Source organism: Rattus norvegicus, chromosome 17 (assembly GCF_036323735.1).
Source record: "Rattus norvegicus strain BN/NHsdMcwi chromosome 17, GRCr8, whole genome shotgun sequence".
Taxonomy (NCBI): domain Eukaryota; kingdom Metazoa; phylum Chordata; class Mammalia; order Rodentia; family Muridae; genus Rattus; species Rattus norvegicus.
Genome location: NC_086035.1, coordinates 90,401,178 through 90,427,815, shown reverse-complemented (window position 1 = coordinate 90,427,815; position 26,638 = coordinate 90,401,178). Strand labels below are relative to the sequence as shown.

Genomic DNA, 26,638 nt, shown 5'->3' with positions numbered 1-26,638 from the left:
CCTGTACTTTACAAATGTTTAGCTTACTGGTTTAACTGGCTAGTAACTAAAATCTTTCAATTGTAAGCACTCAATGCATTTTAACTAGATAATAAGTTTTATCATATAAAAAATTATATCTATGAACTTTCTCTTAAGTATGGTTCTATTACTATTTTAAAATTATATAATGAGATTGAAACCTGAATTTTAAAATAAAAAGGTCAAAATAGGAATGGTAAATAAAGTGCTAATATTGTAATAATAAAAAGAATTGTTATAAATTGTTTTATCAAAATAAAATATTTACTCATAATTTTCATTTTAATTTTCAGTATTATTTGTTTGACTGTGTATGTGTGCATCTCTGTGTGAACGTGTACACAGGAATGCAAATGCCCTTATAGGTCAGAAGGACTGAATCCTCAGAAGCTGGAGGAGTTACAGCAGTTAGCTAATACTTGAAGGTAGACGCTGAGATCGACATTTAGGTACTATTATAGTGTTGGTTAATTTTGTTTTTGGTTTTGTTTTTATTATGGTTGGTGGTGTTGATTTTTATCAACTTGACAGAAGCAAGTTTCATCTGTCAAGAGTGAAACTTAACTGAGAAAATGTATCTATCTACAGGCATGCCTGTTGGAACATTTTATTGATTAATGCTGGGTGGAGAGGGGGTCTCAGATCACACATACACACAAATGGATGCATACATACAAGACACACAAACAAATGTAAATAAAAAACTATGCATTCCACATAGTAGTACCAAGAATGTGTGGCTTAAGCTACTTCGCTGAGTTCCAAAAAGAAATTAACATTTAGGACAATGCCAAAAAATGTCTTTGAGGGATAAGTGGGAAAAAAAGAGGCCGGGCAGTGCTTTAAGGCATAGGTGATTGGGGTTGGGGATTTAGCTCAGTGACATAGGTGATCAAATGTAGAAATATGGGGAAAGACTTGAGAAATTCTATGGTAATTTGAATGAGAAGTGTTAAGGCAAGTGGGATCCAGTTACTGATGCTTCATGGGGAGGTTATGAAAACTCCAGAAAGCAGAGGCTTGCTGCAGGAAGCAGGTCATCAAGGAGAGCGTGGTTTATACACTCACTCCAGTTCTTACTCCATCTCTGTCTACCTGCTAGGTGTGGATCTAACTGTCCTCAGCCAGTCTCCTCTTGCTGATGGCATGCTCTGCTTCCCCAGCTATTGTGGAAATTGTCCCTGTGTAACCACAATCCTTAAGTTGTCCTTGGTCATGTGTATCTTATCATAGCAACAGGTGAGTAATTAATACAACTTTTTAAGAAGAAATCTAGAGCCCCTCCCAGTGCAGTTTTCATAAAATGCAAAAGACACGATATCATAGGCATAATATTAAATCATACGAAAATACTAGTTCTATCTTAGAGAAATAAAAATAACAAATAAAAAAGCATCCTGACATATTGGGAGAATAAAAAGTTATGAAAAATTGACCATGACTTGCCGGGGACCAGCCCTGGCATTAGTCTTCTTTCTCTTGTTGGTTCTTCTTGAGGCAGCGGAGAGGGAAGAGCGTCAGCAGAGGGTAAGACTTTGTCTTATGAGATATTTAGGGTTGCTGTATAATAATAAGTTTACTTATCTAAGTCTAAGTTACTATGTTACCGTAGCTGATTTACTTATCTATGTCTAAGTCATTATGCTCTGCTACTGTAACTGACCCGCCTTCTGTGTTCCTCTGAGGCCAGAAACTGCAGTCTCTGGCATTTCGCACCTCATTCTAAAACAGCAGGAGATAAAGTAGAGGATTAATTGCTAGAGCCTTTTCCCTTTTGTCCCTATGCCTCTTGCTTGTCAGGCCAGGGGGAAGTTTGGAGCAATAAACTTCTATTGAACCAAAAGAAGTGAATGGGGCTTGTAGAAGGAAAAACTTTTACATAGTCAAATATGCATAAACGTATATAATTTCATACACAGATTCATAAATGCTCATTTATACATTTCCAGTCAAAATCAGTTGGGCCCAGCTTACATGCATTCTCACAATTACATTCTTACACACACACATGCATACACTCTCAGGACATACACATACACATACATCCATACTTACATATGCATATGGAGCAAAAGACCAAGCACCGGTGCAGAAAGAACTCACTCATTCTAGATGAAAGATGAGCTCCAATCTTTATTACATAGAGAAAGAAATCGCTTCTACCCTTTTAATGCTAAGTGAATTAAACCCAAGTTTGTAAGAGAAAAGGCTTGTTACTTTTAGTAAGACTAAGCCTGCATTGCTATTGAGAAATGACCTGTTCTGTCCCATGGTAAGGAAAAACCTGCCTGCTCCTTCTGCTCTCTGCAGCTTCTTCTTTTTTCCTGTTTTCCTCTGCATTATGCACATTGCTCTCTTATGTTACCTATAATCTCTAACTTATTCCTCTGTGCATGTCTTCTCAGTTCAGATCTCTTTAGATCAGTTCTACTTAGCTCAGTTCTCCTTAGCTCAAACCTGACCCTTCAGCTCAGTCCCTCTCCACCTCAGTCCTCTCCAACTCTGTCCTTCTGGGTTCTGTCCTTCTGTGTATATTCTCTTTGTCCTCAGCACTTAAACATCTTTCAGAATACATGATCACATGTTACAAAATTTATCACAAGTTCATATGAAAGATCAAAGCATAAATTGAAATAGAAGTTTACAATTAAGAATGTTTACATGAATATCCATCAGGAGTAATTATCTGGCTAAACATTATCACCAGTGTCAGCTCTACAGGTTTGATGAAGGTCTAAAAACATACACAAGTTGTTAATGAAGTTTTGTATAGGTAAACCCAGTCAATGTTTTATTGCACCTGTAATAAATCATTTGTTCTCTATTTATGACTCTTGATAATTGTTTTATAACCTCTTGGAATGTGTTCTGAGTAGGAGAAAGTCTGGTTACTATCTAAGAGCAATTAACTGGTGACAATCTGGGAGACTGGCAGAGTTCTCACTGCAATTTCGACTATCAGAGAAAGACTTAATAGAAGTCCCACTCTAAAAGAGCTTAATAATCACGTTATAATTTTAGAAATTCTAATAGGATCATAATAAGACTTAAGAAGTCATCTATTTGTCTATATAGCATCACTATGAGACAGTACATCTTCATAGATCTGCGGATATCTGCTCCAAAGGGGCGTGCTATTACTTAATGATTGTTATATGTGTTTAACAATAACAGGAAAAGACTATTAATAGCAGGAATCTTCCCTAAAATGAATCCCTTACAGCCTAGCTTAATAAGGGCAAACCAGTCGCAGATTATATAATAATCCGAGGCTGGCCATCTCAGGATGATCACCTGTTAGTTATTAGCTTGTCCTGTTATGGCTCTTGACAATTACTTTTTTAGCTGATAGAATAATGACATCTTTTATTCATTGAAAGTCAGAAAGTTTTGATAATGTCTATCATTCTGTGTATCATTCAGAGAGAAAGAGAGAGGGAGAGAGTGAGAAACATCCATTCTTCTATGTCTGTGAATTCTGTATCCAGGACCTCAAAAAGATGTAAACTGTACCCATGTGAAGGATGCACAGGAATTTGACAATATTCCAAAAATAATAGAGTATAATAGTCATACAGCAGTATATCATTTATCTAGTTAGGGCTTTTATTGCTGTGATGAAACATCACGACTGAAACAACATGGCAGGAAAGGGTTGCTCTGGCTTACACTTCCAAATCACTGTTCATCATTGAAGGAAGTCAGGACAAAAACTCAAACAGAGCAGGAAGCTGAATGCAGAAAATGATGCAGAGGCCATGCAAGGGTGCGTTATACAGGCTTGCACAGCCTGCATTTTATAAAACTCGGGACCAGTGACCTAGCAGTAGCCCTACCCACGATGGGATAGGCCCTCCCACATCCCTCACTAACTAAAATAATGCCCTAAAGGCTTACCTATAACTAAATTTTATGGAGGCATGTCCTCAATTGAGGAGTATAACTTGGGTCTAGTAGACATAAAACGAGGCACACAGAGGTCATACAGGAAGGAGGATTTTTTGGATTGCTCCGCATATTTCATATGGCCTGATTTCTCAAACACTCCAGGACCAACTCCAAGCAGTAGAACCTATCTACAATGACCTGGTTCATCTACACTCAACACTAGTTAAGAAAATATCTGTACAGGCTCCTCTATAGGCAAATCTTAAGAGATGCATTTGCTCAATTGTGGTTCTTGCTTCTCAGATATGTCTAAGATTGTGTCAAGTTGAAAAAACCATCCAGCACAATTAATGACTAAACAACAATGCCAAAAAAACAGAGCTTCCAGGGACTAAACCACTACCGAAACACTATACATGGACTGACCCAGGGCTCTAACTGCATATGTAGCACAGAATAGCCTTGTTGGGGCACCAGTGGAAGGGGAAGCCCTTGGTCCTTGGTCCTTGGTCCCAAGGTTGGACCCCAAGTGCAGGGGAATATGGTGGGGCAATAAGGGGAATGTATAGGGAGAATACCTGAATGGGGGAGGGGGAGAGGAGGGAATTGGGGCTGATGGACGGGAAACCAGGAAGGGGAATAACATTTGAAATGTAAGTAAAGAAATATGTCTAATAAAATTTTTTTAAAAAAGATGTGGGTAAATGCTTTGATAAATGAATGTCTTACCTGGTTATTTCTTTTTCTAATTCACTATTTCTCTCTTTTATTTCATCCAAATCCTGTATCAGTGACTGGTTCAATTTAATCTGATTCTTTATTTCTTCTTTAACCTTTTCAGACTTGGAAAAATATATTAATATAATTTTAAATTTAGAAATCCACTTTTCATTCTTAGAAATATTATTTTCCATGAGTAGCATGCTTAAAACAATTTCAGAGAATATTTTATTGATGCCTATGAGTATAGATTTCAAAATAATGTCAATTTTATTGGTATGGGTGTTTTGCAAGAATATATTTCTGTAGGGTAAGGCTTACCTACTGCCACCTCTGACCAGAAAAGTTTATGGGATCCCTGAAAGAGCTGGAGTTCCACACAACTGGGAGTTGCCATGTGGATGCTGGAAATTGAAACCAGGTCCTCTGCAAGAGCAGCAAGTGCTCTTACACACCGAGTGATCTCTCTGGCCCCCAGTAATAAACATTTGTCGTGGAGCTCAGATATAAGATTTTCACCATGACATTTTATGAAATGTAAATTAATAAGCTTTATTTATTAAATATAGAAAGGTTTTTTTCCTAGAGAACTAGCTTGAATAGAATAAGGGCTCTGCTGTGGGTTACAAAAAAAGGGAAAAAAAAGAAAGTTTTTTCCTAGCTCACAATGTAGCCCTCTTTCTGGGACTCTTCTTCTGGGTCTTACTCAGCTAAGTCCTCCATGTTCCTCTACTCTCTACTCTACCCATCCATGCTAGTTTCCTGACAGCATCTCCCAGGCTGAAGTGAAGTCCTCTTCTTCCCCTCTAACTCTCTCTCCCTCAGGATTCACCAGGGTTCTGATATTAGAAGTGTCCCTCTTCCATGCTTGCCCTAGTGACATTCCATCATGGTACCCTATTCCAGCTCTTCACACACTCTGATAACCTGTGGTCCCAGTACTCCATATTTCCTTCCCAGATAGAAACTACTCCCCACTCTGGCCTGTGAGAGTCAATCTCTGGAACCAGTTTGTGAGTCACTAACAGAGATATTCTATGACCCAAAATGTGGCCAGTAGGGTCCTGTATCTTCCTTTGGGTACCATAACAATCACACTTCCTAAGGATCACCTTCACCTTTGTTGCTATTATAATTAATGATCCTAATTATTCCTCCTTTTCTTGGTTATCGCAACTGTATCGAGTCTCCAGGATCATTACCATCCACATTGCAGGATTCACTGCCACTCCCCGTCATAAATAGAGATCTCACACTTCCATTCCTCACCATCTCAGGACTTATGGCACTCATTTGGCAGAACTCATCTTCTTATTTTGCTGTGTTCTTCCCTTTCCCTCTGTCTTTCCCGCCCCATCATCTGTGGACACACATGGATAGCCTCCCACCCTCTGCAAAAAAATATTCATACTCTCCACCCCTATGGTACTTGGAGTTAACAACCCTATGACTCTTTTGGAATGCCAAATTACACTGCTGGTCTGGCCAAGCCCTTGTTTTCCATCAGTAAATCAATCTAACCCTGACATTTGAGAACCTTTGGGGAACATCTTCTTGACTCACAGTATAAGGGTGGAAGGGATATGAATGGGTCTTGGGGAGAGGCACTCTTAGGAGGTATGGTCTATTGGGAGTAGGTATGGCCTTATTGGAAGAAATGCCTCACTTTGGGGTTGAGCTTTGAAGCTCCACTCATTTCAGAAGAGAACTTTGTCCCAGCTCCCTGAGGATGCAAGTCATCTGACAGACAGATCATAATGTAGAAATCTCAGCCCCTTCTCTAGCACTATGCCTTTGTAAACACTACCATGCTTCCTGCCTTGGTATTAGACTGAATCTGTAAGCTAGTCTTAAATAAATTTTGTCCTTTAAAAGTGTTGCTCTGGAAATCAGTCTGATGGATCCTCAGAAAGTTGGACATAGTACTCCCTAAGGACCCCGCTATACCACTCCTGGGAATATACCCAAAAGATGATCCAACATATAACAAGGACACATGCTCGACTATGTTCACAGTGGCCTTATTTATAATAGCTAGAAGCTGGAAAGAGCCCAGATGTTCTTCAACAGAGGAATCAATACAGAAAAAATGGCACATTAACACAATTGGGTACTACTCAGCTACTAAAAATGATGACTTCATGAAATTCATAGGCAAATGGATGAAAGCAGAAAATAACATCCTAAAAAAAGAAAGAAAGAAAATAACATCCTGAGTGAGGTAACCCAATCAGAATAGAACACACATGGTATGCACTCACTGATAAGTAGATAATCCAAAAGTTTGGAATATCCAAGATACAATTTACAGACCACATGAAGAAGGAAGACCAAAGGGTGGAGGCTTCAGTCCTTCTTAGAACAAAATACTTCAAGAAGAAATATGGAGACAAAATGTGGAGCAGGGACTGACAGAAAGGCCATCCAGAGACTGCTCCACTTGGGGATCCATCCTATACACAGTCACCAAACCTACACACTATTGCAGATGACAAAAAGTGCAGACTGACAGGAGCTTGATATAACTGTCACCTGAGAGACTCTGCCAGAGCCTGACAAATACACAGCCTTGACTTCTTATCTCAAGTCCCTCTGTGCTTACCTCCTTTCTTTTTCATTTATCATAGAAAGTTTCAGACAGCGGGGATGTGAGAGGCTCCCAGAACCCAATTGGGAGGTCTATAACTGAAATGCCTAATGGTGGAAAAATGAAATTTGAAGACATCACCTCCAGTAGATGGCATGAGTTGAGGGATTTTGGCCATCAACCCATCTCAAAAATTTTGACCCAGAATTATTCCTGTTTAAAGGAAATGCAGGGACACAATTGGAGCAGAGACTGAAGGAAGATGATCCAGAGACTTCCCCAACTTGAGACCCATTCCATACACAGTCACTAAAACCTGACAATATTGCTAATGCCAATATGTGCTTGCAAAGAGGAGCCTGGCATTGGTGTACCCTGAGAAGCTAACTCTACAAGAACCTGTTTGAGACAGATGCAGATACTTACACCCAACCTTTGGACTGAGCCTGGGGACCACGTTGGAAGAGTTAGGGGAAGGACTGAAAGAGGTGAAGGGGATCGCAACCCCATAGGATGAATAACAGTATCAACTAACTGAACATCTCAGAGCTCCTAGGGACTAAACCACCAATCAAAGTGTATATCATTGCCCATGCTACAGGATTGCCTTATCTGGCCTTATCTGGGGCAATGGGTGAGCTTGGCCATATTGAGGCTTTACACCTTAGAGAAGGGGGATACTAGGGAGATGAGGTAGGGTTGGGTGGGTGGGGGAGCGTACTTTTAGAGGCAAAAGGGAGGGGGAAGAAGTGGAGTGATCATGGAGGGATACTGGGAAGGGGGAAAACATTTGAAATGTGAATAAATAAAATGACTAATAAAAAAGAAAGTCATAGACACAAAATCAGCCGACAGAGAGCTGCTGGTCTGCCAGGAGCACTCTCCATCCTAAGCCCACAGCCTGCAGGTGGGACACCACATTCTCTCCCCCGACTGTCCAAGGAGAGACAGGCCAGAAGTGCATGGTGTGTGGGAGCCGTTGGGTGGCCTAGTACAGGACTCTTCAGGTCTCCTTCTGCACCCAAAGCTGGAGTTGTTCCACAGAGCTCCAGAACCCAAACCTGCCCTGTGAGAGCTTGTGTTTCAGAAGCACTCACACTTCTAAGATCACAGACTAACGGGCTCACAGGCTCATGGGCTCACGGGCTCATGGCTTCACCAGCTCACAGGAGTGAAAAGCTCCAGTCACACACAACAAGACCAACTAACATCAGATCTGATAATGACAGAGGACTTTAAGAAGGACAAAAATAACTCCCTTAAAGAAATACAGGACAACATAGGTAAACAAGTAGATGCCCTTAAAGAGGAAACAAAAAAAAATCCCTTAAAGAATTATAGGAAAACACAATCATCTCTGACCTCAAGCAGCATTACAGAACAATGGTGATAAAAACTGTACAGTATTGGTATAGAGACAGGCAGGTACATCAGTAAGACCCAGAAATGAACCCATGCAACTATGGTCATTTGGTCACAAAGGAGCTAAAAGCATCCGATGGAAAAAAGATAGCACGTTCAACAAATAGTGCTCGTTCAACTGGAGGTCAACATGTAGAAGAATGGAAATTGATCCATCCTTGTCACCCTATACAAAGCTCAAGTCCAAGTGGATCAAGGACCTCCATATCAAACCAGATACACTCACACTAATAGAAGAAAAAGTAGGGAACAGTCTCGGTCACTTGGGCACTGGGGAAAATTTCCTGAACAAAACACCAGTGGCTTGTGCTCTAAGATCAAGAATCAACAAATGGGACCTCATAAAACTGCAAAGCTTCTATGAGGCAAAGGATAAAACAGCAATCAAAAGATTAGGAAAAGATCTTTAGCAATCTTACGTCTGATAGAGGGCTAATATCCAATATATACAGAGAACTCAAGAAGTTAGATGCCAGAGAGACAAATAACCCTATGAAAAAATGGGGTACAGAACTAAACAAAGAATTCTCAGCTGAGGAATATCTAATGGCTGAGAAGTGCCTAAAGAAATGCCCAATATCCTTAGTCATTAGGGAAATACAATCATAACAAGTCTGAGATTCCCATTCACACCAGTCATAATGGCTAAAATAAAAAACTCAGGTGACAAAAGATGCTGGCGAGGATATGGAGAAAGAAGAACACTCCTCCATTGTTGGTGGGATTGCTCACTGCTACAACCACTCTGGAAATCAGTCTGAAGGTTACTCAAAAAAGTGGACATGGCACTGCCTGAGGACCCAGATATACCTCTCCTGGGCATATACCCAAAAGATGTTCCAACATGCAACAAAGACACATGTTCCACTGTGTTTGTAGCAGCCTTATTTATAATAGCCAGGAGCTTGAAAGAACCCAAATGCCTTCCAACAGAGGAATAGATACAGAAAATATGGTACATCTAAACAATGGAATACTACTCAGATATCAAAATGATAGCTAAAAAACAATGACTTCATGAAATTCATAGACAAATGGATGGAAGTAGAAAATATTGTTCTGAGTAAGATAAGTCAATCACAGGAAAAAAACACATATGATATGCATTCACTGATAAGTGGATATTAGCCCAGAAGCTTGAATTACCCAAGATACAATCCACAGACCACAGGAAGATCAAGAAGAAGGATGACCAAAATGTGGATGCTTCATTTCTTCTTAAAGGGGGGAACAAAAATATTCATAGGAGGGGCTATGGAGGCAAAGTTGCAAAGATTGCAGTGGAGACTAAAGGAATGGCTATCAGAGCCTGCCCCGTGTGTGTGTGTGTGTGTGTGTGTGTGTGTGTGTGTGTGTGTGTGTGTGTGTGTGTGTCTGTGTGTGTGTGTGTGTGTGTGTGTGTGTGTGTGTGTGTGCATGTGTCCACCAAAATTAGATAAAATGATGAAGTTAAGAAGAGCATGCTGGTAAGGGAAATGCAATCCTGAGATTTCACCTCACACCAGTGAAAATGGCTAGGATCAAAAACTCAGGTGACAGCAAATGCTGGCGAGGATGCAGAGAAAGAGGAACACTCCTCCATTGTTGGTGGGATTGCAGACTGGTACAACCACTCTGGAAATCAGTCTGGAGGTTCCTCAGAAAGTTGAACATTGAACTACCTGAGGACCCAGCTACACTGCTCTTGGGCATATACCCAAAAGATGCCCCAACATATAACAAAGACACATGGTCCACTATGTTCATAGCAGCCTTATTTATAATAGCCAGAAGCTGGAAAGAACCCAGATGCCCTTCAACAGAGGAATGCATACAGAAAATGTGGTACATCTACACAATGGAATATTACTCAGCTATCAAAAACAATGACTTTTTGAAATTCATAGGCAAATGGATGGAACTGGAAAATATCATCCTGAGTGAGGTAACCCAATCACAGAAAAACACACATGGTATGCACTCATTAATAAGTGGATTAGCCCAAATGCTCGAATTACCCTAGATGCACAGAACACATGAAACTCAAGAGGGATGACCAAAATGCGAATGCTTCACTCCTTCTTTAAAGGGGGAACAAAAATACCCTTGGGAGGGAATAGGGAGGCAAAGGTTAGAACAGAGGCAGAAGGAAGAAGAGGATTCAGAGCCTGCCCCACGTGTGGCCCATACATACACAGCCACCAAACTAGATAAGATGGATGAAGCAAAGAAGTGCAGGCCAACAGGAACCGGATGTAGATCTCTCCTGAGAGACACAGACAGAATACAACAAATACATAGGCGAATGCCATCATTAAACCACTGAACTGAGAATGGGACCCCCGTTGAAGGAACCAGAGGAAGGACTGAAAGAGCTTGAAGGGGCTTGAGACCCCATATGAACAACAATGCCAAACAACCAAAGCTTCCAGGGACTAAGCCACTACCCAAAGACTATACATGGACTGACCCTGGGCTCCAACCTCATAGGTAGCAATGAATATCCTAGTAAGATCACCAGTGGAAGGGGAAGCCCTGGGTCCTGCCAAGACTGAACCCCCAGTGAACTAGATTGTTGGGAGGAGGGCGGCAATGGGGGGAGGATGGGGAGGGGAACACCCATAGAGAAGGGGAGGGGGATGTTGGCCCGGAACCTGGGAAGGGGAATAACAATCGAAATGTAAATAAGAAATACTCAAGTTAATAAAGATAAAAAAAAACATGCAATCTCCAGTGTGTGCTCTTCTCCTTTCAATGGCCTGTGCTCAGTTAAATTTCAGGTTTGAAAATGTTTCCCCTTAAAAGGCATTGCTTTTATTTTCCCAGTCTAGTAAAAGATGAAAAGTAAGTCTGTCAGAAAACAAAAAAATAAAAAATAAAAATAAAAATAAAAATAAAAAGAATGACCTTTCAAGAAGGTCACATGTCCACATTGATACTTCAGAAGCTTCCTAATATATATATATATATATATATATATATATATATATATATACATATGTATAAAGAGAGTGAAGACAGAGTTATCTTATAATGGGGTAATGATGGCCTTGCTCAACACCATAGGGATAAAGTTATTGCTGTGCCAAGAATGGGTTGCTATTTTTGCAGTTGTTGACAAGTGAGGTCATATAGAATCCTAATATCCAGGTAATTGGTGATGCTTTTGGTTATACTCCAGAAACTGATGGTAAGACCTTATTCCTGGAGACCTCATACCTTGAGTCATGTCAAATGAGGAAATCAATAACATCCCCACTAGCTAGCTTTCAAGTGCTAGCAGCTGCAAGGCATACGGCTAGAGGAAAAAAGAAGTCACCAGTCTAACGCTGATGTGTATCCTGTCCCTGCATCTATGACTAGCATTCCAAGACATTGCTGGTGGCAAATAAGACTCTTGAATATCATGAAAATATTCAACCGTTTTCTAATTGGATGTAAGGCTCATTCTCTATGTGAAACCCATACCTGGAACCATTGTTAGAGCCAAGAACCTGTGACTAAATAGATCATATCCTTAGTACAGAAACCACTAGTAGTGTACTGCTACATGGACAGAGAATTAAACAGACTCCAAGACTACTAGCAAAGAGTAACAATATGGATATATCAAATATTTGAACAGGAAGAATATTCATATTTCCTAAATTGTGGACATATACTGCTGCTGGACAAAGGAAGATTTCTTTTGAGTCTTACAGAAATTAATAAATAATGGACTTCATAAGTGTGTACTTACTGGGGTTCTTGGAAGCTGTCCATCCTCCTTTGCTTGGACCTTTATTGCAGCCTTTAATTCTGAATTTTCAGCTGTAAGCCTAAAAATACATTTTAGAATGATTGTGTATAACTAGCTACATTTGAAAATACCAAACTAGTTTCTGAAAACAACATGTGAATGATTACAGGAATTCTGACAAATTTGAAGAATAGAAATTTGGAAACTGTATAACTCTTTGTGTGGCCCTTTCCATAAAGGTTAGAGGTAATTTGAACCAATAGGCATTTTGTTTTTCGTCTCAGTGGGTTTCAAACTTTCACACATAGAAAGCATACACATATGGAGTGAGTTCCATCCCCCGGTGTAAACTATGCATTTTAAGTACAGAAAACCAGATTTTTTCCTGATCTCAAAAGTGTGCAATTACTATGAATGATGCGATTTCTCTTTCTTTGTTGCTTGCTTGAAAACACAAGTTATTCAGCACGTGGCTTTCACTACAGACCTCTGTGAGTGACCCTCATGTCCCAAACTCATGATGCAGAGTCTGAGTGTTCATAAACTACCTACTGTAATTAAAAGAAGCAGTAGCTAGACAAGGTTTTGTGTTCCTGCTGCAAAGACAGAAGACCCCCTTCAGGTCTTTCCTGTCACGATAGACTACAGGTTCTCTGAAAGCTGAGCCAATATCATTTTTCTATATCAAACTGATTGTGAGCAGTCATCTCAGCAGTGAGGAAAGTGATTAAAAAGGAACTTCTGCTATGAAACTGCCCATGTGCTTTTAGATTTAGAAACATGTTTTGTGGGCATTGGGAAACATGGGAACTGTGGTTTACAGTTGGCTCATACTGAGGCTGGACTAAGGAACCACTCATGCATGAGTTCAGAAGACCAGAATGCTCATTTATCTAAATGCAGATCATGAGCTTTCAAGTGGAATAAACTACTCTTCTACAGAGTTGGCCTGAGGCCATACACATTAGATTCTGTCCTGGAATTAGGATCCATGCCTGAAATTCTGAGTGATATGGAGTTTAAAAATAGTTGACGGGTTTATTTAGTGGAGGAAAGTATTCCCAAAGTCATTACTGTTTGGACTATCACATTGTTTTTTTTAAAGATTTATTTATTTTATTTATATGTGAGTACACTGTAGTTGATCTTCATACACTTCAGAATAGAGCATCCTATTACAGATGGTTGTAAGCCATCATGTGGTTGCTTGGAATTGAACTCAGGACCTTTGGAAGAACATTCAGTGCTCTTAACCACTGAGCCATCTCTCCAGCCCAGGACTATCACATTGTTAATGCTCTCCGTTTTAGCTGTGCTTACAATATTATTCAAGAGTAAAAAGGGTGAACAAGTGGATTGAAAAGTATGCAGTTTACTCACAAATGGTGTGTGGAGTAGACAAAGATGAGCATGTAGATCTGGATCCTTTAGGTGTGTGGGGGGTGCAGGGCTTTCTGTGATGGGAGAACTGGGTTCTGATGTTGCCAAGTATTATCAGTTTCTGTTGCTTATGTCCTTGTGCTTGAGTGCTGCCTTCTGGTTATCTCTGGGTTTTAATTGGTCTAGCTGTCTCTCACTGGAGCCTGTCCCTACTGCAAGCCTGTTAGCCTGTGAGCCTGTGATTCTGTGATCCTGGATACATCAGAACTCCTTGGGTAGCCAAGCTACCTCTAGGTGTAGACTCAGTGGGTAGGGATTCAGAGCTGAGGCTCTGCTCTGAGTACAGTTGCAAACTGGAAGGGGTCTGTGGATGGGAAGGGTCTCAATTCTAAGCTTCCTAAAATTGTGACCCTTTAATATAGTTCCTCATACTCTGGTAACCCCTGACCATAAAGTCACTTTTATTTCTAATTCATGATGGCAATTTTGCTATTTTGTGTATTTCAATGTAAAAATAGCTCTATATATTCTATGTATTGTAATATAAGTATTTTCCAATGGTCTCTGGTGACCCCTGTAAAAGGGTCATTTAACCCCTAAAGCGGTCATGACCCAGAGGTTGAGAAGAACTAGTGGTGTACAGAATGAATGATTTAAATATTCTAAAATTGTCAAAACATTAATAAAAAATATTAGTTTTGAAGTTATTCTGTTCACAAAATTTTATAAATTTGATAGAAGTAAACTTCAGTATTCATAAACTATAATTATCCTCCAAAATGATTCACAGTGTAATGAAGCACATTCAAATATTTTCCAAGCATTATGTACATTATTAGACTCCAAAAATCATCTAGGTCATCTCAAATGTGTTCTCACAATTTTTATATCTCTATTTGATCATTTTCAGTTTAACCTGTGAATTGTATAATTTTTAAAATTCCTTGACTAATCTAGCAATTAATTACAAACAAAGTTTCTTTTGTCTTTCAACATAAAATTGATTTTTTTCTATGAATTATATTGAATATTCTATTTGGAAATCATTTTTTCACATTGTGCATGTGAGAATAAAGTAGTATCTAAGCTTATCTCTATGGAAGAGTGGAATCTAACTACTTTTTGTGAAATTCTAGGTTCAGTACAAAGCAGCATAATACTAAATGAATTTTCTGGATTAAGAGAACTATCATTTCATATTCCATTGGTGGAATTTTATATTAATGTAAATTTGGGTTGCAACAATTATATCAGCCAAGTCCTTTTATAGGATTTATTTCCTTCAAATGAATAAATTGATTCTGAAGAATTTATTCAGATATGTATTCAATAATTCAACATTAGAGAAGCTTTTAATAAAGGGTGTTCTTTGCAGCATAATTATAAAATATTTTTAAAATTTTTAATTCTTGTCTCATAAAAAATAAGTTTGTAATACATATCAAAATTGTGATTTGAAAGGACACACATATATAGACATAAATATATATGTAATTATGGGAAAATAGTCATAATTAGGAATTTTTAATTACATTATCTTCATATTCCAGAAGACTAACAATTCTCTCATATAGCCATAGAGGAACCTGGTTGGATCACCCCAAAAATCAAACATCTAAGGACAGAAGATCACAAATTTGGGGCTTCCCTAGACTACATAAATACATCTATCAAAACTAATAATAATAAAACCCAAATCTGGACAGATTTGTCCCCTGCAGACACTTTAAAAGTTAGTGACAAGCTATAAGTCTTCTTTTATTGTCTAATGTAAACAGTTAAAATATTTCTCTAAAGTTGGGACATCATACCTCATATTGCATAGCTCTAGTTGCAATCTAGTCTTTTCAATCTCTACTTGAGACCTTTCTTTTTGTAATGCAATAATATCATTGCCTAAACTTTTATTTCTTTCTGTAATTAATTCACAGTTACGTTTTGTAGATTCCATTGATTTTTTATATGAACAAACTGCACACCAGACTTTCACTAGGCTTTCAGGATCTGTATTGAAGAAAAAGCACAATTGAAGTACAGCAGCTTATTTGGTACACAAAACAGTCTAGAGTATCACATAAACTACATACACTGCAGAAAGGAATACCGAGGTGATTTACATACATGGTGTGATTTGCAGATAAAAAGAGAAGACAAAAACCTAAAACCTACTTAATGTCAAATAAGCATGCAGGAATATGTCCTAATGGAAGTGATGCATAGACATGAAATGATAACAAGAAATAGTTGGTCAGAGTATGAAGAGACACATTGCCATTGGTCTACAGCAGGTGCCCAGAAGCTACTGTTCTCCAATTCTAACCAAAGTCAAGTGAAGGTACTGATTTTTATTCCTACCTCAAACATCACAAATCAGAAAATATATGTTTTAAAAACTGAAAATTATATACTTCAGAGATGAAAGAAAATGTTAGCTAATAGGCATTAAAATAGTAAGATGATATTATCCCAGTTTTCTATCTCTGTGACTATGAGATAGTTTAGATTAGGTTAGAACATGATGAGGATGAAGCTGTTCTGACTCTTCCAGACTCCTAGAGCTGAGCTGATAAACTATTTTGTAAGGAAGGAAGCCAGAAATCAAGGGTCAGATGTCTGGAAAAAAGACACAAAGAAGAGAGGATGCTCTGGGCATCGTGTTAGGCCACCTTGAACATACTGCAGAGCACACAACACAGGTACTCCAGGAGAGATCCTGAGGCTGAGAGGCTCAACATCTCACACAATTAAAGGAGACACAATGCCAAGAAGAAAGCATCTCTTCCCATATGCCACACTGAACAAGAAATAATTCTCAGGACCATAATTAGTTTCTTAGTCAGGTTTCTATTCCTGCACAAACATCATGACCAAGAAGCAAGTTGGAGAGGAAAGGGTTTATTCAGCTTACACTTCCAAGTTGCTGTTCATCACCAAAGCAAGTCAGGACTGGAACTCAAGCAGGTCAGGAAGCAGGAACTATGAAGAGGCCGTGGAGGGATGTTACTTACTGGCTTACTCCCCCTGGCTTGCTCAGCTTGCTCTCTTATAGAACCCAGGAATACCAGCCCAGGGATGGCACCACCCACAATGGGATGGGTCCTCCCACCCTGACAACTAGTTGAGAAAATGCCTTACAGCTGAATCTCTTGAAGGCACTTCCACAACTGGGGCTACTGTTCTGTGATAACTCCAGCATGTGTCAAGTTGACACACAAAACTAGCCAGTACAGTTAGCAAAGAGCAATGACATGCTATTTAATAATGGAGAATAAGCAATGTGCTGGGTGCATCTAAGGTATAGCCAAGGTAACATCTGTTGTTGTTTGCCTAATATTTTTACAACAACAAAAGAAAGATCAAACTGTTTACAAGCAATATAAAATGCATATATAAAATTCAGAAAAATGGATAGAATGCAATGGAGAAGACATAAAACAAACATTACAGACTCAGAAGAAAATGAAATGAAACCAAGTTTTGACATCGAATAAGATAAAACAAAATAATAAATATAATTAAATGTTATCATATTAATTATATTTTAAGTTGTATAAAAATTTATAAATATTAAATATTAAAAATTATTAAAATGATAAAATAAATGTATATCATGAGTTTATGGGTCATAGTTAAATAGTTTCTCATTTACTACTATTACGATACCCAGATATGGGCTTTAGTTTAAATTTACAAAACTCATTCAAAGAAGAGTGCATAAGGCAAGAATGTAAATAAATGTTAATATGCATAATGCAAAACTGATCAAATTTCATGGACATTTCTAGTTACCACTACTGTAAACTCAAGGCTTATGAGACTGTGTGGAAAAGAACACATGATATGGGTAAATCCTATATGGGCAGCTTTTCTTTTCAATAAATTTCTCTCTATATGAAGTGGCTTCTCATGATTTTAATATATCTTCCATAATATTGTACACTAAACAGACAAAATCTGTCTTAACAACTCTTTAGAGTATTGGTAAAACCTGCACTTACCACTGTGTTGAAAAGGTACATTTTTTGAGAATGAAAACATTTGTGTATATTTTAGAATACAGTTGGATGGCATTCTTGACACCTAATCTTCAAGGATAAAAAAATTAGCCATAAGCATATACAATTCAAATGTAGAAGTGGAAGTTTCTGGCTTTGTTATGCTATGCAAACCTACATTGTGTTCTGCTGAAGCAAGAACCAAGGGAGGACAAGACATGTTTGAAGAGATTTTAAGTGGAACTTAAAGGACAGTGACAAGGGGATTGCATAGCTAGATGTACAACTCTGCCTTGGTCTTGCCTCTTTGCTGATCTCCACTTTGTTGAGAGACAGAGGGCAGAGAACTCCTGGTATTCTGGGTGCTCCTTGTAGCTCCTGCTGACTTGTGCCAATTCAGGAGAGGCCTAGTATTTTTCTGCTGGATTGTGCCACTATTGCTGACTCATGTTTCGTGACACTTCTGTACTGTACTGTTGATATCCTGAGACTACTGAACTGGACTGAAGGTATCCTGAAAGTGGAGATTGGCATTGCCCACAAAGTACTACTTTTAAACAGGGGCACATCCACTTGTGCTATTTCCAAAATTTTCTTCCCTATATTTGAATGTTAGAAAGGTGATTGAAGCATTTGAGAACCCTTAGTAAAGTATGTATTAAAAATCTAAGCCTATAAAATGGTGTGACATCATTTGAAAGGATGAGGTCTGACACAATATCTCAGTAATTAAAGTGTTCGTTATGTAAGCTATTCTAACTTGAATTTGGACCCTGAATCAAAACTTGGTGGGTTTTTTGTTTTGTTTTTCTTTGGGTTTTGTTTTGTTATTGTTGTTGCTGTTGCTGTTGTTGTTGTTGTTGCTGTCTTTCTTTTTTTAAGATGTACATGGTGGTATCTGCTGTCATCTGGAAGCAAGAGAGGCATAGACAGGAGCACACCTGGATCTCATGGCCTGCCAACCTAACTGAATTGGTAAGCTTTGGGTTCAGTGAGACGGGCTGTTTCAAAAAAAATGAGATTGAGTGCAATTGAGGAAGATGCATAACAGGCACACATACAGATATGCATACACACATGCATGTATACACAAATGCACACATACAGATATGCATACACACATGCATGTACACACAAATACACACATACAGATATGCATACACACCTGCATGTACACACAAATACACACATACACAAACATATTAACACCCACACCTTAAAATATTGTAAAACATCCGAGTGAATAAAAATTAGATTAAAAAACCAATTCTCAAATGCATGAGGAAAGGCAAAAAACCCAGAATAGCAAAAAAAAATTCTTAACAGTAAAAGAACAGCTGGGGGACTCACTATCACTGACCTCAAGCTCTACTACAGAACAAAAGTGATAAAAAAAAAAAAACTGCACACGTCTGGTACAGAGACAGACAGATTGATCAATGGAACAAAATTGAAGACCCAGAAATAAAAACACACACTTACACAAACTTGATCTTTGACCAAGAAGCTAAAAACATACAATAAAAAAAAACAAAGTATCTTCACTAAATGGTGCTGGTCTAACTGGCTGACTGTATGTAGAAAAGTGAAAATAGATCCATGTTTGTCCTCTTGCACAAAGCTCAAGTCCAAGTGGATAAGGACCTCAATATAAAACCAGAAGAGACACTGATTCTAATAGAAGAGAAAGTGGGGAAAAGCCTTAAACTCATTGGCACAGGAGGAAATTTCCCAAACAGAACTCCAATGGTTCAGGCTCTAAGATCAAGAATTGATAAATAGGACCTCATGAAACTGGAAAGCCTCTGTAAGGCAAAAGACATGGTCAATAAGACAAATCAGCAACCTACAGACTGAGAAAATTTTTCATGAACCCCACATTCTGTAGAGGGCTAATATCAAAAATATATAAAGAACTCAAGAAGCTAACCAACAAAAAACCAAACAACCCAATCAAAAAATATGGTATAGAACTAAACAGAGAATTTACAACAGAGGAGTTTCAAATGCCTAAGAAGCATGTAAAGAAATCTAAGTCCTTAGTGATCAGAGAAATGCAAATCAAAATGATCCTGGGATTCCACCTTATACCAAACATAATGGCTAAGATCAAAACCTCAGGTGACAGCACATGTTGGTGAGGATGTGGAGAAAGAGGAATACTCCTCCATTGCTAGTGGTATTGGAGACTGGTACAACCACTCTGGAAATCAATTTGAAGGTTCTTCAGAAAATTGGAAATAGACCTACCTAAAGACCCAGAAATATCACTCTTGGGAATATACTCCAACGATGCCCCACTATGTCATCACATGGGCACGTGTTCCACTATGTTCATAGTGGCCTTATTTGTGATAGCCAGAAGCAGAAACAACCCAGATGTCCCACGACAGAAAAATGGATACAGAAAATGTGGTTCATTTACACAATTAAGAAAGAGGATATCCTGAGTTTTGCAGGCAAATGAATGGAGATAGAAAATATCATTCTGAGTGAAGTAATTCAGACCCAAAAGGACATGCATGGTATATACTAATATGTAGATATTAGCCAAAAAAGAGTACAGAATACCCAAGATACATTCCACAGAACCCAAAAAGTTCAACAAGCTGAAGGGCCCAAATGAGGATGCCTCAGTACCACTTGGAGCCAGAAGAAAGCAACCACGAGGAGGGAGGGAGAAACAGAAGAGGGGTTGGGAGTGCAGGAGAGGGGAACATGATCTGGTATTCGTTGGGGGAAAAGAACTGAAGCCCTGTGGGCCAGCAGAAAGAATGGAAACAGGTGACCTCGGGAGGAAAAAGGTTGGGAGAACCCTCAAGAATGCACCAGAGACCTGGGAGGTGAGACTGTCTCAGAACTCAAAGGGGGCACCTTACGTGAAATACACTACAGTGGGGAGAGGGAACTTGTAGAACCCACCTCCAGAAGAAGGACAGGGCATCAAGAGAGACTATCCCACAGTCAAAACTCTGAACCATAATTGTTCCGGCAAAGAACTGCAGGGTTGGAAACGGAGAACCTGAGGAAAAGAAGGTCCAGAGACAGGCCCAAAATGGTATCCAGCTCGGGGTGGGGGGAGTGGAGGAAAGCCTAACACCATTACTGAGGCTATGGAGTGCTCACAAAAAGGGAACTATCATGACTACCCTCCAAAAGACCCAACAGGCAGCTGAAAGAGTCAGATGCAGATATTTGCACTTAACCAATCAACAGAAGCTGCTGATCCCTGTGGTTGAATTAGGGAAAAGTTGGAGGAAACTGAGGAGGATGGCAACCCTGTAAGAGGACCAGCAGTCTCAATTAACTTGGATCCCTGAGATCTCTCAGACACTGGATCACCAACCAGGCAGCATACACCAGCTGATATGAGGGCCTCAACAAATATACAGCAGTAGACTCTCATGTCTAGGTTCAGAGAAGATGCATCTAACCCTCAAGAGAATGGAGACCCCAGGAAGTTAAGAGGTCTGGGGGTTAAGTGGGGTAGATACATCCTAGTGTAGATAGGGGGAATGGGGAGGAGGTATTTGATGTGGAACAGTAAGAGGGTGAACCAGGAGAGGAATAAAATCTTGAATGTAAAAATTTTTAAAAATTAATAAATTTTTAAAAATAGATACAATCAGTCTTAAGGGAGCTAGCTCAGTGTATATGGGTGTTTGCTGTGCAAACATGAGACCTGAGTTCAAATATCCATTAAAAAGCACATCTGACTACATACGTGCCTGTACGCCAAGGCTTTGAGAGCTGCAGACAAGAGTGCTGGCATGCCAACCTAGGTTCAAACTCAGAGAGATACCGTCTCAAAGGACTAAGCAAGATAATGATAGAGCAGGACACCTGAACTCCTCCTCTAGACTGTGCATGCCAACAAATGCTCACAACCAGGTGTACACACACACACACACACACACACACACACTCACAGACACACACACACACACACGTATAAAATATTTTTTGAAGAGTATAGAAGACAATCTTAACATAACTAAGGTAAAGAGAGGAGCCAAGAAAACACCCGGTGTAGTCTCAGAGTGTCTCCTCAACACATCATAGGGCAAAACATCATGTCTGGATTCAGCCTCCTTCATCAAACTCACTCCAGAGAGCTGCTGCAATCCTCCAGCCACATGAAAGTGCAACAAAAAGTACAGCCCACAATTTAATGTACTGGCTGACTGGCCTGTGGCATTTTGTTGTAACCCATGAGTCTCATGCAACAACCCCAAAGCCACACTGTCATGCTCTCTCACTGAAGCTCAGGCTTGCTGGCAGCTCCTGCTGAGACTAGTTTTCTGTTCTTTGATATTTCATGAGTGATACTCTAATTCATGTTCGTCTATAGCACACACAGAGGCTGCATGCAAAACTCCTACCTTTGCTCTGCCTCCTGAGCTGCTCAATAAGTTGCAAAATAGTGTCATGACTGAACATCTCACAGTCCTCTGAGTTTCTCTCAGATGATGATATGAGTTCATTAAGTTCAAACATACGATTTTCTTCTTCTTTGACCTATAAAATGAATTATAGTTATATAAGATGTCTTCACATTATGTAGCCCATGCACTAAGTATACAGAAAAGACAAATACCCACACTTTACATAAGTAACAATGCAGATGCTTCTGAAAGGCCTGATTTTTATAGGAAGGACACCTTTACTATTGGCGACTTTTGAAAATGTTTTGAATATAATAAAAGATTCTTAATTTTATTTTATTTTATACTATAATTTAAAGTCACTTTATAATATATTACTTTGACTTTTATACTGTATCTTAATAAATACAATTTGAATTTATATTCCCATACCTTGTCCTTTTCATTGGAAGTTTTCTTTGAAGACCTATAAAAACATAAAATACTTTCAGATGAATATTAAATTTGTAAATAAAACACAAAAAAGTTTATTTATTCTATCCATAAAATTACCAGATATTAGAACTAAAATAATTTTCTACAAAAGAAGTATGCTATAGACAAGAAGAGGAACATTAATATAAAATGAATACCACTACTGAAATCATAAAAAGATTGAAATTAAGACAAGAACACAGTGCAAAATCCAGACAATCCTGAGAGCTTGGAGGACACAACTACTTCTGCCCACATTCCTGACCCAAGAAGAACTACAACTTGTACACTCTGTGCCCTCTGGGCACAGGAACCTAGGAGCAGTCATCAGCAGGACCCTTTGGATTTCTGCCTGCACCAAGAGCTGACAGCCAGTTGCCAGGAGTACCTACAAACCTGAGAGCAGAGGTACAACCAAATCTTCTGCTACAAGCAACCTGCCTGGAGGTTTCAGGTCACACAAACCCAGGACCAGCTCTGTTTCCAGATCTTGCTTAAAAAAAAAAAACAGGTCTACAGGAGTGCTGACACATAGGCTTATATGAGTATCAAGCCACTGTCACAGACAGCAACACAAGCTAACACCAGAGACAACCTGATGGCAAGAGGCAAGCACAGGATCCTAAACAACAGAAACCAAGATGACCTGGCACTGTCAGAGCCCAGTTCTCCCACCAAAGCAAATATTAGATATCCCAACACACCAGAAAAGCAAGATTTGGATGTAAAGTCCAAATCATCTCATGATGATGACACAGGGAGTTAAGAAGGACATAAATAACTCCCTTAAAATAATACAGGACAACATAGGTAAACAAGTAGAAGCCCTTAAAGAGGAAACACAAAAATTCCTTAAAGTATTACAGGAAAACACAACCAAACATGTGAAGGAATTAAAGAAAATCATCCAGGATTTTAAAAAGGGTATAGGAACAATAAAGAAAGCAAAAAAGGGGACAACCCTGGAGATAGAAAACTATCAAACAAATCAGGAGTCATAGACACAAGCATCAACAACCGAATACAAGAAATAGAAGAGAGAATATCAGGGGCAGAAGATGCCATAGAAAACATTGATATGACCATCAAAGATAATGTAAAACACAAGAAGTTCCTAACCCAAAACATCCAGAAAATCCAGGACACAATGAGAAGATCAAACCTAAGGATAATAAGTATAGAGTAGATCAAAGACTCCCAACTTAAAGGGCCAGTAAATGTCTTCAACAAAATTATAGAAGAAAACATCCCTAACCTAATGAAAGAGATGCCCAAAAACATACAAGAAGCCTACAGAACTCCAAATAGATTAGACCAGAAAAGAAATTCCTCCCATCACATAATAGTCAAAACACCAAACACAAAAAACAAAGAAAGAATATTAAAAGCAGTAAAGGAAAAAAGTCAACAAACATATAAAGGCAAATCTATAAGAATTACACCAGACTTCTTACCAGAAGCTATAAAAGCCAGAAGATTGTGGACAGATGCCATAAAGACCCTAAGCGAACAAAATGCCAGCCCAGGCTACTATATCCAGCAAAACTCTCAATTAACATAGATGGAGAAAGCAAGAAATTCAATGACAAAACCAAATTTACACAGTATCTATCTACAAATCCAGCCCTACAAAGGATAATAAATAAAAAACACCAACAGAAGGAGGGAAACTACACCCTAGAAAAGGCAAGAAAGTAATCTTTCAACTAAACAAAAAGAAGATAGCCAAACAAACATAATTCCACCTCTAACAACAGAAATAATAGGAAACAACAATCATTGGTCCCTAATATCTCTCAAATCAATGCACTCGATTTCCCAATAAAAGACATAGACTAACAGACTGGATATGTAAAGAGGACCCAGCATTTTGCTGCATACAGGAAACCCAACTCAGTGACAAAGACAGATACTTCCTCAGTGAAAAAGGCCAGGAAAAAAGTTTCCAAGCAACTGTAAGTAAGAAGAAAGGAGTAACCACTTTAATATCGAATAAAATCAACCAGAAGTTATCAAGAAAAAAAAAGATAAGGAAGGACATGCACATTCACCAAAGGAAAAATCCACCAAGATGTACTCTCAATCCTGAATATCTATGCTCTAAATATAAGGGCACCTACATTTATAAAAGACACTACACTAAAACTCAAAGCACACATTGCACCACACACAATAATAGCGGAAGATTTCAACATGCCACTCTCATCAATGGACAGATCTTGGAAACAGAAACTAAACAGAGATACAGAGAAACTAACAGAAGTCATGAACCAAAAGTATTAACAGATATTTATAGAATATTTAATCATAAAACAAAATACACCTTCTTCACAGCACCTAATGGTACCTTCTCCAAAATTGAAAATATAATCAATCACAAAACAGGCCTCAACATATACAAGAAGACTGAAATAATCCCATGCATCCTATCAGATCACCACAGACTAATGCTAGTGGTCAATAAGGACAATAACAATAGAAAGCACAAATATATATATAGAAGTTGAACAACACTCTATTCAATGATTACTTGTTCAGGAAGAAATAAAGAAAGAAATTAAAGACATTTTAGAATTTAATGAAAATGAAGGCATAACATATCCAAACTTATGGGACACAATGAAAGCAGTGCTGAAACAATGCCAACTAACCAGAGCTTCCAGGAACTAAACCACTACTGAAAGTCTATACATAGACTGAACCAGAGCTCCAACTGCATATGTAGCAGAGAATAGGTTTCTTGAGGCATCAGTGTAAGGGAAAGCCCTTGGTCCTGCCAAGGTTGGACCCCTAGTGCAGGGGAATGGGGGTTAGGGGGGCTTATGACAGGAAACTGGGAAAGGGAATAACATTTGAAATGTAAGTAAAGAAATATATCTAATACAAAATTAAAAAGAAAGAAAGAAAGCAGTGCTGAGAGGAAATACTCATAGCTCTGAATGCCTCCAAAAAGAAACTGGACAGAGCAGACATTAGCAGCTTGATGGCACACCTAAAAGCTCTAGGACAAAAAGAAGCAAGTACACCCAAGAGGAGTAGAAGGCAGGAAATAATCAAACTAAGGGTTGAAATCAACCAAGTAGAAACAAATAGAACTATACAAAGAATCAACAAAACCAGGAGCTGGTTCTTTGAGAAAATCAACAAGATAGATAAACCCTTATCCAGAATAACCAGAGAGAATGGAGCATGTATCCAAGTAAACAAAATCAGAAATGAAAAAGGGGACATAAGAGAATCTGAGGAAATTCAATCAATCATCAGATTGTTACAAAAGCCTACATTCAACAAAATTGGAAAATCTTGAAATGGCCAATTTTTTAGACAGATACTGGGTACAAAAGTTAAATCAGGATCAGATAAACTATCTAAACAGTCCCATAACTCCTAAAGAAATAGAAGCAGTTATTAAAACTCTCCCAACTAAAAAAAAGGCCAGGACCAGATGGGTTTAGTGTAGAATTCTATCAGACCTTCATGGAAGACCTCATACCAATACTGGCCAAACTATTCCACAAGACAGAAACAGAAGAAGCACTACCCAATTCCTTCTATGAAACCACAATTACACTTATACCTAAACCACAAAAAGACCCAACAAAGAGAACTTCAGACCAATTTCCCTTATGTATATCAACACAAAAATACTCAGTATAATTCTCACAAACCAAATCCAAGAACACATCAAAATGATCATCCATCATAATCAAGTAGGCTTAATCCCAGGGATGCAGGGATGGTTCAATATACAAAAATCCCTCAATGTAATCCACTATGTAAACTAACTCAAAGAAAAAAAACTACATGATCTTCTCATTAGATGCTGAGAAAGTAGTGGACAAAATTCAACACCACTTCAATGATGAAAGTCCTGGATTATCAGGAATTCAAGGCCCATACCTAAATGTAGTAAAAGCAATATACAGCAAACCAGTAGTCAACATCAAACTAAATGGAGAGAAACTTGAAACAAATTGAAGATCACCTCAGAAGATGGACAGACTTCCCATCCTCATGGATTGGCGGGATTAATATAGTCAAAATGGCC

The 26,638-nt window shown here is 38.7% G+C and overlaps 1 protein-coding gene across 18 annotated transcripts in view; it reads right to left on the bottom strand.

Annotated features, from left to right (window-relative positions):
- Positions 1-26,638, bottom strand: part of LOC102549174 (ankyrin repeat domain-containing protein 26-like) — a 246,026-nt gene that overhangs the window by 194,402 nt on the left and 24,986 nt on the right. For all 18 annotated transcript variants that reach the window (XM_017600748.3, XM_063276815.1, XM_063276813.1 and 15 more), the window contains exons 5-9: positions 22,549-22,582; positions 22,114-22,249; positions 15,548-15,740; positions 12,357-12,435; positions 4,639-4,751 (exon numbers count right to left, since the gene is read on the bottom strand). In XM_017600748.3, the coding sequence (XP_017456237.2) occupies positions 4,639-4,751; positions 12,357-12,435; positions 15,548-15,740; positions 22,114-22,249; positions 22,549-22,582 (555 nt within the window). The remainder of the gene's footprint in view (positions 1-4,638; positions 4,752-12,356; positions 12,436-15,547; positions 15,741-22,113; positions 22,250-22,548; positions 22,583-26,638) is intronic.